This window comes from Caretta caretta, chromosome 1 (assembly GCF_965140235.1).
Source record: "Caretta caretta isolate rCarCar2 chromosome 1, rCarCar1.hap1, whole genome shotgun sequence".
NCBI lineage: Eukaryota > Metazoa > Chordata > Testudines > Cheloniidae > Caretta > Caretta caretta.
The window spans coordinates 120,718,910-120,733,633 of record NC_134206.1 but is presented as its reverse complement, the minus strand read 5'-3'; the positions used below and the strand labels follow the sequence as shown (position 1 = coordinate 120,733,633).

The window sequence follows — 14,724 nt, the reverse complement described above, 5'->3', positions numbered from 1 at the left end:
TCTAAGGTGCCACAAGTACTCCTTTTCTTTTTACAGAAAAGAAGATACTTTTTTTAATTCTGCCATGAAAACCTCTTGTGGTTTAGATCATGGAGATAGGTTCAAAACATTGAGGACCTAGAAGACTGAACCTGCAAACTGATCCCTAGGTTACTTGGACTAAATGTTAGAGACGATACCATATATATGCATTTTGGAAAACTAATATAACGTGTCAATTACCCTATCTGTAAAATGAAAATAATATTTGCTTACCTCACAAAGGTGTTTCATATTTCTAAAGCACTATGGAAAATACGAAGTAAGTTTGTTATGTGAAAAAATCATGCATGTGAGACTGGATACTTTTGACCAGCAGTGTCCATTTAGGCTGTGCTGGCAACCTAAGTGCCCCTTCGCCCCCAAAGGCATAAACGCAGAGTGGGCTCAACCACTCCTCAGTTCATTTACTAGTAAAGAATCTCATGGTAGTAGGACTCGATAATAGCAGGGTGTCATAAATATAAAGGGAAGGGTAAACCCCTTTGAAATCCCTCCTGGCCAGGGGAAAGCTCCTCTCACCTGTAAAGGGTTAAGAAGCTAAAGGTAACCTCGCTGGCACCTGACCAAAATGACCAATGAGGAGACAAGATACTTTCAAAAGCTGGGAGGAGGGAGAGAAACAAAGGTCTCTGTCTGTCTATATGTTGTTTCTGCCGGGGATAGACCAGGAATGGAGTCTTAGAACTTTTAGTAAGTAATCTAGCTAGGTATGTGTTAGATTATGATTTCTTTAAATGGCTGAGAAAAGAAGTGTGCTGAATAGAGTAACTATTTCTGTCTGTGTATCTTTTTTGTAACTTAAGGTTTTGCCTAGAGGGGTTCTCTATGTTTTGAATCTAATTACCCTGTAAGGTATCTACCATCCTGATTTTACAGGGGGGATTTCTTTATTTCTATTTACTTCTATTTCTATTAAAAGTCTTCTTGTAAGAAAACTGAATGCTTTTTCATTGTTCTCAGATCCAAGGGTTTGGGTCTGTGGTCACCTATGCAAATTGGTGAGGCTTTTTATCCAACATTTCCCAGGAAAGGGGGAGTGCAAGTGTTGGGAGGATTGTTCACTGTTCTTAAGATCCAAGGGTCTGGGTCTGTAGTCACCTAGGCAAATTGGTGAGGCTTTTTACCAAACCTTGTCCAGGAAGTGGGGTGCAAGGTTTTGTTAAGTATTTTGGGGGGAAAGACGTGTCCAAACAGCTCTTCCCCAGTAACCAGTATTAGTTTGGTGGTGGTAGCGGCCAATCAGAGGACAAAGGGTGGAATATTTTGTACCTTGGGGAAGTTTTGACCTAAGCTGGTAAAGATAAGCTTAGGAGGTTTTTCATGCAGGTCTCCACATCTGTACCCTAGAGTTCAGAGTGGGGGAGGAACCTTGACACAGGGAAAGAGAGTGGCTTGTGGAATCCATGTGTATAATATCTTGCAAAACCACACGAACTGTAGCATACATAACTGTTCTTTCTTCTTTGAGTAACTGTTCACATGAATTCCACTCTTAGCCCTGGTCTACACTAGGACTTTAGGTCGAATTTAGCAACGTTAAATCGATGTAAACCTGCACCCGTCCACACGATGAAGCCCCATTCCGACTTAAAGGGCTCTTAAAATCGATTTCCTTACTCCACCCCTGACTAGTGGATTAGCGCTTAAATCGGCCTTGCCGGGTCGAATTTGGGGTACTGTGGACACAATTCGACAGTATTGGCCTCCAGGAGCTATCCCAGAGTGCTCCATTGTGACCGCTCTGGACAGCACTCTCAACTCAGATGCACTGGCCAGGTAGACAGGAAAAGAACCGCGAACTTTTGAATCTCATTTCCTGTTTGGCCAGCGTGGCAAGCTGCAGGTGACCATGCAGAGCTCATCAGCAGAGGTGACCATGATGGAGTCCCAGAATCGCAAAAGAGCTCCAGCATGGACTGAACGGGAGGTACGGGATCTGATCGCTGTATGGGGAGAGGAATCCGTGCTATCAGAACTCCGTTCCAGTTTTCAAAATGCCAAAACCTTTGTCAAAATCTCCCAGGGCATAAAGGACAGAGGCCATAACAGGGACCCGAAACAGTGCCGCATGAAACTTAAGGAGCTGAGGCAAGCCTACCAGAAAACCAGAGAGGCGAACGGCCGCTCCGGGTCAGAGTCCCAAACATGCCACTTCTATGATGAGCTGCATGCCATTTTAGGGGGTCAAGCCACCACTACACCAACCGTGTTGTTTGACTCCTTCAATGGAGATGGAGGCAACATGGAAGCAGGTTTTGGGGACGAAGAAGATGATGATGATGATGAGGTTGTAGATAGCTCATAGAAAGCAAGCGGAGAAACCGGTTTTCCCGACAGCCAGGAACTGTTTCTCACCCTGGACCTGGAGCCAGTACCCCCGAACCCACCCAAGGCTGCCTCCTGGACCCAGCAGGCAGAGAAGGGACCTCCGGTGAGTGTACCTTTTAAAATACTATACATGGTTTAAAAGCAAGCATGTGAAAGGATTAATTTGCCCTGGCATTCGCGGCACTCCTGGATGTACTCCCAAAGCCTTTGCAAAAGGTTTCTGGGGAGGGCAGCCTTATTGCGTCCTCCATGGTAGGACACTTTACCACTCCAGGCCAGTAACACATACTCGGGAATCATTGTACAACAAAGCATTGCAGTGTATGTTTGCTGGCGTTCAAACAACATCCGTTCTTTATCTCTCTGTGTTATCCTCAGGAGAGTGAGATGATATTCATGGTCATCTGGTTGAAATAGGGTGCTTTTCTTCAGGAGACACTCAGAGGAGTCCGTTCCTGCTGGGCTGTTTGCCTGTGGATGAACAGATGTTCCCCGCTGTTAGCCACAGGGAGGGTTGAGGGGGTAGACACGCAGTGGAGGGAAGCAAAATGCGACCTTGTAACGAAAGCACATGTGCTATGTATGTAATGTTAACAGCAAGGTTTACCCTGAAAGAGTGTAGCCACTGTTTTATAAAATGTGTCTTTTTAAATACCTCTGTCCCTTTTTTTTTCTTCACCAGCTGCATGTGTTTCAAAGATCACAGGATCTTCTCCTTCCCAGAGGCTAGTGAAGATTAGAAAGAAAAAAAAACGCACTCGTGATGAAATGTTCTCTGAGCTCATGCTGTCCTCCCACACTGACAGAGCACAGACGAATGCGTGGAAGCAAATAATGTCAGAGTGCAGGAAAGCACAAAATGACTGGGAGGAGAGGTGGCGGGCTGAAGAGAGTAAGTGGCGGGCTGAAGACAGGGCTGAAGCTCAAATGTGGCGGCAGCGTGATGAGAGGAGGCAGGATTCAATGTTGAGGCTGCTGGAGGATCAAACCAGTATGCTCCAGTGTATGGTTGAGCTGCAGCAAAGGCAGCTGGAGCACAGACTGCCACTACAGCCCCTGTGTAACCAACCGCCCTCCTCCCCAAGTTCCATAGCCTCCACACCCAGACGCCCAAGAATGCGGTGGGGGGGCCTCTGGCCAACCAGCCACTCCGCCACAGAGGATTGCCCAAAAAACAGAAGGCTGGCATTCAATAAATTTTAAAGTTGTAAACTTTTAAAGTGCTGTGTGGCATTTTCCTTCCCTCCTCCACCATCCCTCCTGGGCTACCTTGGTAGTCATCCCCCTATTTGTGTGATGAATGAATAAAGCATGCATGAATGTGAAGCAACAATGACTTTATTGCCTCTGCAAGCGCTGATTGAAGGGAGGAGGGGAGGGTGCTTAGCTTGCAGGGAAGTAGAGTGAACCAAGGGGCGGGGGGTTTCATCAAGGAGAAACAAACAGAACTTTCACACTGTAGCCTGGCCAGTCATGAAACTGGTTTTCAAAGCTTCTCTGATGCGTACCGTGCCCTCCTGTGCTCTTCTAACCGCCCTGGTGTCTGGCTGCGCGTAACCAGCAGCCAGGCGATTTGCCTCAACCTCCCACCCCGCCATAAACGTCTCCCCCTTACTCTCACAGATATTGTGGAGCACACAGCAAGCAGTAATAACAGTGGGAATATTGGTTTCGCTGAGGTCTACGCGAGTCAGTAAACTGCGCCAGCGCACCTTTAAACGTCCAAATGCACATTCTACCACCATTCTGCACTTGCTCAGCCTGTAGTTGAACAGCTCCTGACTACTGTCCAGGCTGCCTGTGTACGGCTTCATGAGCCATGGCATTAAGGGGTAGGCTGGGTCCCCAAGGATAACTATAGGCATTTCAACATCCCCAACTGTTATTTTCTGGTCTGGGAATAAAGTCCCTTCCCGCAGCTTTTGAAACAGACCAGAGTTCCTGAAGATGCTAGCGTCATGTACCTTTCCTGGCCATCCCACGTTGATATTGGTGAAACGTCCCTTGTGATCCACCAGAGCTTGCAGCACTATTGAAAAGTACCCTTTGCAGTTTATGTACTCGCCAGCTTGGTGCTCCGGTGCCAACATAGGGATATGGGTTCCGTCTATGGCCCCACCACAGTTAGGGAATCCCATTGCAGCAAAGCCATCCACTATGACCTGCATATTTCCCAGCGTCACTACCCTTGATATCAGCAGATCTTTCATTGCGTGGACTACTTGCATCACACCACCCCCCACAGTAGAATTGCCCACTCCAAATTGATTCCCAACTGACCGGTAGCTGTCTGGTGTTGCAAGCTTCCACAGGGCTATCGCCACTCGCTTCTCAACTGTGAGGGCTGCTCTCATCTTGGTATTCATGCACTTCAGGGCAGGGGAAAGCAAGTCACAAAGTTCCATGAAAGTGCCCTTACGCATGCGAAAGTTTCGCAGCCACTGGGAATCGTCCCAGACCTGCAACACTATGCAGTCCCACCAGTCTGTGCTTGTTTCCCGAGCCCAGAATCGTCGTTCCACAGCATGAACCGCCCCATTAGCACCATGATGCATGCATTGGCAGGGCTCATGCTTTCAGAGAAATCGGTGTCCATGTCCTGATCACTCACGTGACCACACTGACGTCGCCTCCTTGCCCGGCATCGCTCTGCCAGGTTCTGGTGCTGCATATACTGCTGGACAATGCGTGTGGTGTTTAATGTGCTCCTAATTGCCAAAGTGATCTGAGCGGCCTCCATGCTTGCCTTGGTATGGCATCTGCACAGAAAAAAGGCGTGTAACGATTGTCTGCCGTTGCTCTGACGGAGGGGAGGGGTGACTGACGACATGGCTTACAGGGTTGGCTTACAGGGAATTAAAATCAACAAAGGGGGTGGCTTTACTTCAATGAGAATTTCAGGCAGGACTTCACGGAGGGTTCCAATAAGAAATGGTGCACCTAAGTAATTGTTCTTATTGCAACAAGCAAGTTGGTCTGGCCTCTGACTGATACATGGCTAGATTTACCTTGCTGCACCTTCTCTTCTCTGCAGTGTGACCTAGAGGAATGAGCCCCCTAGACGGGGGGAGGGGGGTAAGCAAATGAGTACAAAACAAATCTGGTCTATTTCTTGTTTTGATCCATTCCATCTATCTTTTACATCTTTGGCTGGCAGCAGACGGTGCAGAAGGACTGCAAGCCATCCACATCTCATGGCTGCTCGGCAGAAGATGGTACAATAGGACAGCTAGCCATCCTCATCTCTTGCCTGCCTGGCAGAAGATGGTACAATAGGACTGCTAGCAATCCGTACTGCCTGCCTGCTCACCATAAGATGGTTCAATAGGACTGACTGCAGGACTAAAGAGAATGACCTGGTCAAGTCACTCCAAATTTAATCCCTGCGCCCATGTCTGCCCAGGCGCTCCTGGTCGACGTGGCCAAGAGCACCTCGGACATGACGATGACGGCTACCAGTCCTATTGTACCGTCTGCTGCCACAAGGCAAGGGGTTGCTGCTGCTGTGTAGCAATGCAGTACCACATCTGCCAGCACCCAGGAGACACACGGTGACGGTTACCTGAGCGGGCTCCATGCTTGCCGTGGTATAGCGTCTGCACAGGTAACTCAAGAAAAAAGGCGTGAAATGATTGTCTGCTGCTGCTTTCACGGAGGGAGGGAGGGAACGGGGGCCTGACAATATGTACCCAGAACCACCCGCGACAATGTTTTAGCCCCATCAGGCATTGGGATCTCAACTCAGAATTCCAATGGGCAGCGGAGACTGCGGGAACTGTGGGATAGCTACCCACAGTGCAACACTTCAGAAGTCGACACTTGCCTCGGTACTGTGTTCGAAGTGGGAACCCAGCAACGCTGCTAATAACTACTATTTTGCCACACTGTATTGAAGTCCCAAAAAGGGGGCGGGGGGCTCCTGCATTGGGGGAAAAACATGTGAGGCCTTTAAGAATCTTGCTACTATGTAGTGGGAAAATACAGTATTACCCAGGAGTGAGGGATGATGTGCAGACATTGCTGCTACATGGACCTTTATGACCTGATGTAAAGTCTAGACTGTTTCAGGGCTAGCAAATACTCCACTATTGCTGAAACTAATGATGTCAAGGAAGACAACTACCACTGGCATCCCAAGTAGCAAACGCCTTCCATTTAGCATTAGAAGTAAGGTTGAAGGTTTCCCTGCTTTGAAGCAGAATGTTCTGAATCTCAGCTGAACAGTTTCTTTCAGTAGACGTCATCCACACAACATCTAGGCCAGAGTGGGCACACTTTTTGGCCTGCAGGCCACATCAGGGTATGGAAATTGTATGGTGGGCCACGAACAAGGGACGTGATAAGTCCAGTCTATTCAGCATTGGTGAGGCCTCATCTGGAGTACTATGTCTAGTTTGGGCCCCACACTACAAGAAGGATGTGGAAAAATTGGAAAAAATCCAGCGGAGGGCAACAAAAATTATTAGGCGGCTGGAGCACATGATTTATGAGGAGAGGCTGAGGGAACTGGAATTATTTAGTCTGCAGCAGAGAAGAATGAGGGGGGATTTGATAGCTGCTTTCAACTACCTGAAAGACGATGGATCTAGACTGTTCTCAGTGCTAGCAGATTGCAGAACAAGGAGTAATGGTCTCAAGTTGCAGTGGGGGAGGTTTAGGCTGGATATGAGGGAAAAGCTTTTTCACTAAGAGGGTGGTGAAGCACTGGAATGAGTTACCTAGGGAGGTGGTAGAATCTCCTTCCCTAGAGGTTTTTAAGGTCAGGTTTGACAAAGCCCTGGCTGAGATGATTTAGTTGGGGGCTGGTCCTGCTTTGAGCAGGGGATTGGACTAGATGACCTCCTGAGGTCCCTTCCAACCCTGATATTCTATGATTCTGTGAATGCCCACGAAATTGGGGGTATGGGTGTAGGAGTGGGTGCAGGCTCTGGGGTGGGGCTGAGGGGTTTGGAGTGCAGGAGGGGGCTCCAGGCTGGGACCAAGGGGTTCAGAGGGCAGGAGGGGGATCAGGGCAGGGGATTGAGGTACTGGGGAGGGGGATGAGTGCTCTGGCTGGGGGTGCAGGCTCAGTGGTGGGGCTGAGGGGGCTTGGGGTGCAGGAAGGTATTCCAGACTGGGACCAATGGGTTCAGATGGCAGGAAGGGGATCAGGGCTATGGCAGGGGATTGGGGCATGGGGCGGGGGGGCTGCGGGGTGCAGGCTCTGGGCAACGTTTACTGCAAGCAGCTCCCGGAAGCATATCCCACCTCTGACTCCTAGGCACGGCCAGGTAGCTCTTCGCGCTGCCCCATCCAGAGGTGCTACCCCTGCAGCTCCCATTGGCCGAGAACCGCAGCAATGGGAGCTGCAGGGGCGGCGCCTGTGGACGGGGCAGCACGCAGAGTCGCCTGGCCGCACCTCCGCGTACTACGTAGGACCCGGAGGGGGTTCATGCTGGCTGCTTTCTGGGAACCATGCAGAGCAGGGCAAGCACCTGACCCCGCTCCCCAGCTGGAGCGCCGGAGCAGGACAAACCCCTGACCCCGATTCCCGGTGGGAGCTGAGGGCTGGCTTAAATGGTCCGATGGGTCGGATGGGGCCCACGGGCCGTAGTTTGCCCACCACTGATCTAGGCTGTCAGGTGTAAAGATACTGGATCGAGGTGCAAGATCTGACAATTCTGGAAGACTGTCAGGCAGAGCAGGTAAGGTGATAAAGTGGCTGCACTGAAAGGTTCATGAAATCCAAATACCAGAACTGCTTGGCCCATACTAGGGCTATCATAATAACTCTGAATCCTGCCTCAGTATCCTGAGTATCACAGGGACTGGCAGAAAGGCATACTTCAACCCTGGCATCCAAGGGATGAGAAAGGCATTTGTCAGGGAGCCTTAGCTTGCACCCCTTCTGGAATAGAAGAATGTCTGACACTTGTTCTGGTCTGTTGCTACTCTTGGGAATCCCCATTTACAAAAGATGTTCTGTAAGACTGAGTCTTTGAGCGCCCACTTGTTGTCAGGAAATTGCCTGCTGAGTTGATCTGTCAAGGTGTTCAGAAGGCTGAAAAGGTGCACAGCCACACATGTAACTTGGTTCAGAATGTATCTATTCCGTAGTCCCATGGCTTCCTGACAGAGTGAGAATGATCTTGTTCCCCATTGCCTGTTGACATAATCTACAGCTGTGGTATTGTCTGTCAACACTTGTATTCAGAATTCCTAAAGAGGAGGCAGGAATGCTTTGCATACCAAGCTGATACCTAGCCCTAACACATATATATGGCAGCAAGCTTCCTGAGGGAACCAGAGGTCCTGAATTTGAAGGTCATAATCTAGATCAGGGGTGGGCAATTTGCGGCCCGTCAGAGTAATCCGCTGGCGGGCTGCGAGACAGTGTTTTACGTTGACCATCTTCAGGCAGGGCTGCCCACAGCTCTCAGTGAAGATCCAAGATAGGCTATCATCCCCCTTTCTTCTTTGTGATCAAAAAAGTAATGGGAGTAAAAAGCCAACCCTTGCATTGCTCCCAGCCGTAAAAGGGACAGTACTTCCTATTTTGATGGTCTTTCACGAGACAGTTCCCTGAAAAGAGCCAGGAAAGGAGGCAGTAGGAGGGTGGAGAGAAGGATGGAATTGAAACTGAATGCCCCTTTGTTACCATCTCTGGGACCTATAAATCTGAGGTAACCTCAGCTCAAATTTCTCCAAAATAAAAGAGGTAGTTGCCAAGGGGGGAGATGTAGAACAAACAAAGTTCTCTGATCATCCTATCAGTTTCTCCACTTTGCATTGCACCTGCTACCTAGTGGAACCCCAAGACTGTGGGGCAGCAGAGGAGGCAGAGGGTTGTCTCCAGTGGAATCTCTCTCTCTTCATTGGCAGTTTTGAAGTACCATGTGACTGACTGTAAAACTGGACTGAGGTGTGCTGTCTATAGGATGTTGATGTGGCTGCTTCCTTCTTGGGTTAAGAAAAGGAGTACTTGTGGCACCTTAGAGACTAACCAATTTATTTTAGCATAAGCTTTTGTGAACTACAGCTCACTTGGAACTCAAAGTCCTAAAGAAAGCAGAGTTGCCTTGAATCTTTTGGAGGCCACAGGGCTTCATCAAATGAGAGGTTCTTGCTTGGAGTTTCCTGGGGATCCTCGAACACTGAAGCCACAAAGATCTCCTCCTGGCTATTGCAGTAGCTATTGTGTGCACTGTGGTGTCAGACATAGAATCATAGAATATCAGGGTTGGAAGGGACCTCAGGAGGTCATCTAGTCCAACCCCCTGCTCAAAAGCAGGACCCATCCCCAATTAAATCATCCCAGCCAGGGCTTTGTCAAGCCTCACCTCAAAAACTTCTAAGGAAGGAGATTCCACCACCTCCCTAGGCAACGCATTCCAGTGTTTCACCACCCTCTTAGTGAAAAAGTTTTTCCTAATATCCAACCTAAACCTCCCCCACTGCAACTTGAGACCATTACTCTTTGTCCTATCCTCTTCCACCACTGAGAATAGTCTAGAACCATCCTCTCTGGAACCACCTCTCAGGTAGTTGAAAGCAGCTATCAAATCCCCCCTCATTCTTCTCTTCCGCAGACTAAACAATCCCAGCTCCCTCAGCCTCTCCTCATAAGTCATGTGTTCTAGACCCCTAATCATTTTTGTTGCCCTTCGCTGGACTCTCTCCAATTTATCCACATCCTTCTTGTAGTGTGGGGCCCAAAACTGGACACAGTACTCCAGATGAGGCCTCACCAATGTCGAATAGAGGGGGACGATCACGTCCCTCGATCTGCTCGCTATGCCCCTACTTATACATCCCAAAATGCCATTGGCCTTCTTGGCAACAAGGGCACACTGCTGACTCATATCCAGCTTCTCGTCCACTGTCACCCCTCGGTCCTTTTCCGCAGAACTGCTGCCTAGCCATTCGGTCCCTAGTCTGTAGCGGTGCATTGGGTTCTTCCGTCCTAAGTGCAGGACCCTGCACTTATCCTTATTGAACCTCATCAGATTTCTTTTGGCCCAATCCTCCAATTTGTCTAGGTCCCTCTGTATCCTATCCCTCCCCTCCAGCGTATCTACCACTCCTCCCAGTTTAGTATCATCCACAAATTTGCTGAGAGTGCAATCCACACCATCCTCCAGATCATTTATGAAGATATTGAACAAAACCGGCCCCAGGACCGACCCTTGGGGCACTCCACTTGATACCGGCTGCCAACTAGACATGGAGCCATTGATCACTACCCGTTGAGCCCGACAATCTAGCCAACTTTCTACCCACCTTACAGTGCATTCATCCAGCCCATACTTCTTTAACTTGCTGACAAGAATACTGTGGGAGACCGTGTCAAAAGCTTTGCTAAAGTCAAGATACAATACATCCACTGCTTTCCCTTCATCCACAGAACCAGTAATCTCATCATAGAAGGCGATTAGATTAGTCAGGCATGACGTTCCCTTGGTGAATCCATGCTGACTGTTCCTGATCACTTTCCTCTCATGTAAGTGCTTCAGGATTGATTCTTTGAGGACCTTCTCCATGATTTTTCCGGGGACTGAAGTGAGGCTGACTGGCCTGTAGTTCCCAGGATCCTCCTTCTTCCCTTTTTTAAAGATTGGCACTACATTAGCCTTTTTCCAGTCATCCGGGACTTCCCCCGTTCGCCACGAGTTTTCAAAGATAATGGCCAATGGCTCTGCAATCACAGCCGCCAGTTCCTTTAGCACTCTCGGATGCAACTCGTCCGGCCCCATGGACTGGTACATGTCCAGCTTTTCTAAATAGTCCCTAACCACCTCTTTCTCCACAGAGGGCTGACCATCTATTCCCCATGTTGTGATGCCCAGCGCAGCAGTCTGGGAGCTGACCTTGTTTGTGAAGACAGAGGCAAAAAAAGCATTGAGTACATTAGCTTTTTCCACATCCTCTGTCACTAGGTTGCCTCCCTCATTCATTAAGGGGCCCACACTTTCCTTGACTTTCTTCTTGTTGCCAACATACCTGAAGAAACCCTTCTTGTTACTCTTAACATCTCTTGCTAGCTGCAGCTCCAGGTGCGATTTGGCCCTCCTGATTTCATTCCTACATGCCCGAGCAATATTTTTATACTCTTCCCTGGTCATATGTCCAACTTTCCACTTCTTGTAAGCTTCTTTTTTATGCTTAAGATCCGCTAGGATTTCACCGTGAAGTCAAGCTGGTCGCCTGCCATATTTACTATTCTTTCAACACATCGGGATGGTTTGTCCCTGTAACCTCAACAGGGATTCCTTGAAATACAGCCAGCTCTCCTGGACTCCTTTCCCCTTCATGTTAGTCCCCCAGGGGATCCTACCCATCCGTTCCCTGAGGGAGTCGAAGTCTGCTTTCCTGAAGTCCAGGGTCCGTATCCTGCTGCTTACCTTTCTTCCCTGTGTCAGGATCCTGAACTCAACCAACTCATGGTCACTGCCTCCCAGATTCCCATCCACTTTTGCTTCCCCTACTAATTCTTCCCGGTTTGTGAGCAGCAGGTCAAGAAAAGCTCCCCCCCTAGTTGGCTCCTTTAGCACTTGCGCCAGGAAATTGTCCCTATGCTTTCCAAAAACTTCCTGGATTGTCTATGCACCGCTGTATTGCTCTCCCAGCAGATATCAGGAAAATTAAAGTCACCCATGAGAACCAGGGCATGCAATCTAGTAGCTTCCGCGAGCTGCCGGAAGAAAGCCTCATCCACCTCATCCCCCCGGTCCGGTGGTCTATAGCAGACTCCCACCACTACATCTCTCCTGTTGCTCACACTTCTAAACTTAATCCAGAGACACTCAGGTTTTTCTGCAGTTTCGTACCGGAGCTCTGAGCAGTCATACTACTCCCTTACATACAGTGCTACTCCCCCACCTTTTCTGCCCTGCCTGTCCTTCCTGAACAGTTTATAACCATCCATGACAGTACTCCAGTCATGTGAGTTATCCCACCAAGTCTCTGTTATTCCAATCACGTCATAATTCCTTGACATCACCAGGACCTCCAATTCTCCCTGCTTGTTTCCAAGGCTTTGTGCATTCGTATATAAGCACTTGAGATAACCTGCTGATTGCCCCTCATTCTCAGTATGAGGCAGGAGCCCTCCCCTCACAGACATTCCTGCCTGTGCTTCCTCCCGGTATCCCGCTTTCCCACTTACCTCAGGGCTTTGGTCTCCTTCCCCCAGTGAACCTAGTTTAAAGCCCTCCTCACTAGGTTAGCCAGCCTGCTCGCAAAGATGCTCTTCCCTCTCTTCGTAAGGTGGAGCCCGTCTCTGCCCAGCACTCCTCCTTCATGGAACACCATCCCATGGTCAAAGAATCCAAAGCCTTCTCTCCGACACCACCTGCGTAGCCATTCGTTGACTTCCACGATTCGACGTTCCCTACCCAGGCCTTTTCCTTCTACGGGGAGGATGGACGAGAACACCACTTGCGCCTCAAACTCCTTTATCCTTCTTCCCAGAGCCACGTAGTCCGCAGTGATCCGCTCAAGGTCATTCTTGGCAGTATCATTGGTGCCCACGTGGAGAAGCAGGAAGGGGTAGCGATCCGAGGGCTTGATGAGTCTCGGCAGTCTCTCCGTCACATCGCGAATCTTAGCCCCTGGCAAGCAGCAGACTTCTCGGTTTTCCCGGTCAGGGCGGCAGATAGATGACTCAGTCCCCCGGAGTAGAGAGTCCCCGACCACCACCACCCGCCTCCTTCTCTTGGGAGTGGTGGTCGTGAAACCCCCCATCTCAGGACAGAGCATCTCATGCCTTCCAACCAGCGGAACATGTCCAACATGTCCAGCATAGACTGTAGAGAAGTACATGCAGTCACCTGAAATCTTTAATGGCAACAGCACATCTCCTCTTGGTGCTCACCGAGCAATTATAAATTGAGACAATCGATTCCAGTTTAAAAAGTCGTATTTTGAAAGGCTGGATAGTTAGCCACCTTCCTCTGGAGCACAGCTGTTAAATACACCTTGTAGCTGAATAGATCCAGCCTTTTTTGGATCCTCTTCTCTTGGCATACATTTAGAAGGTCCCTGCTGTTTTGTTCTCTCCTGTTGTGCGGCCACTAGAAAAGAACCCAGTGTTGGATGTAAACAGAAAATCAAATAAGAAGCAGGAACCCAGTGCCCACTGTCCACTCTTTTTGACATGGACAGGATGGATACAGATGTATGTCAGATGGCTTATGCAGGCTCTAGCAGACCTTCATTAATGGGAATGCTCATGTTGAGCCTCCCTGCTGCAGAAGGATGCAGAATGACCCAGTTTGCTATGATTTTCTTGGTATGTCTCAGGAAGTCGGAATGATGTAATCAAAGCAATTTAAATCAGCAGGCTGGAAACACTGGTTTAAATAATTGGTTTTAATCTTATTTTGCTTTTGTAATTTTTAGTTATTTTGCTAAAGAATGGTTGACTCTCATTGGTTGGTGACCATTAAAACACGTTGATTTGGAACTAAATACAGCCTTTATACTAAATTTGGTACTACTTTTTGCTAATCAGGAGGCTATAATACACACCCACACTTACTTACTTACTTACTTGAGCAACTATATACCTTAACTTACATTTATTCAGATTCTTATTGTTTACATTTTTCTTATGTTAAGAAATGTCATTCACCTTTTTTTCTTTACTAGATAATGAATAATTTTTTACTTGTGATTTGTGTCAATTTGAATGGAAATTCAAATCCATTAAAAATGCACAAAACAGCAATTATTTTATTAAGAAAACTAGCTTAAATGTGCTGGATACATGAGAAAAAAAGTAAATGTATCAAAACATGTTTTACATTTATAACTGATTTATTAAACAAAGTATTATCTGTAGCTAGTGAATTCAACCAATTGCTTCCAACTCAAATTGCTTCCATGTCCCTCAAGATTTTAGAACTCATCCTCTCATACCTATGCTAGCTGCCACAGGAAGAAAGAAGGAGCTAAAGGACAATTGGGCCTACTCCACCCTTTATGCCCATTAAGGGGGAGGTAGAAGGGGGCACAAGGGCACCCAAGGCACAGCATGGTCTCAATGAACACTGCTGGCCAAAAGTATCAAAATCTCACGTGCATGGATGCATACACGCAGTGTATGGAATCCATTTGGACAATCACTTGAAGAAGCAATATTACAGCATCAATTCCAAAAAATATCTTAGCAATGATCAAATTAGTGGCACTAAAATTACAGAGCCTTTATGAAAAGGGCAGAAATTTTACATCAGCCAGGAAAAATATATATACTTATAGGATATTTTTTTAAAGGAGCTAGGAAAATTACTATTACTATTCCTGGGATCGATATGATGAAACAACAAACAAGTCAAAAATTACCCTACATCAGCGAAGAAATTATTTATGGAG

The 14,724-nt window shown here is 48.0% G+C and overlaps 1 protein-coding gene across 5 annotated transcripts in view; it reads right to left on the bottom strand.

Annotated features, from left to right (window-relative positions):
* The window catches only part of LOC125640250 (inosine-uridine preferring nucleoside hydrolase), a 33,351-nt gene that overhangs the window by 13,447 nt on the left and 5,180 nt on the right, over window positions 1-14,724 (bottom strand). For 2 of the 5 annotated variants that reach the window (XM_048858614.2, XM_048858622.2), the window contains one exon: window positions 3,026-3,096. The exons of the other annotated variants lie outside the window; for them this stretch is intronic. In XM_048858614.2, coding sequence (XP_048714571.1) covers window positions 3,026-3,058 — 33 coding nt within the window. In that variant the 5' untranslated portion in view covers window positions 3,059-3,096. The remainder of the gene's footprint in view (window positions 1-3,025; window positions 3,097-14,724) is intronic. 5 annotated transcript variants of the gene reach the window in all.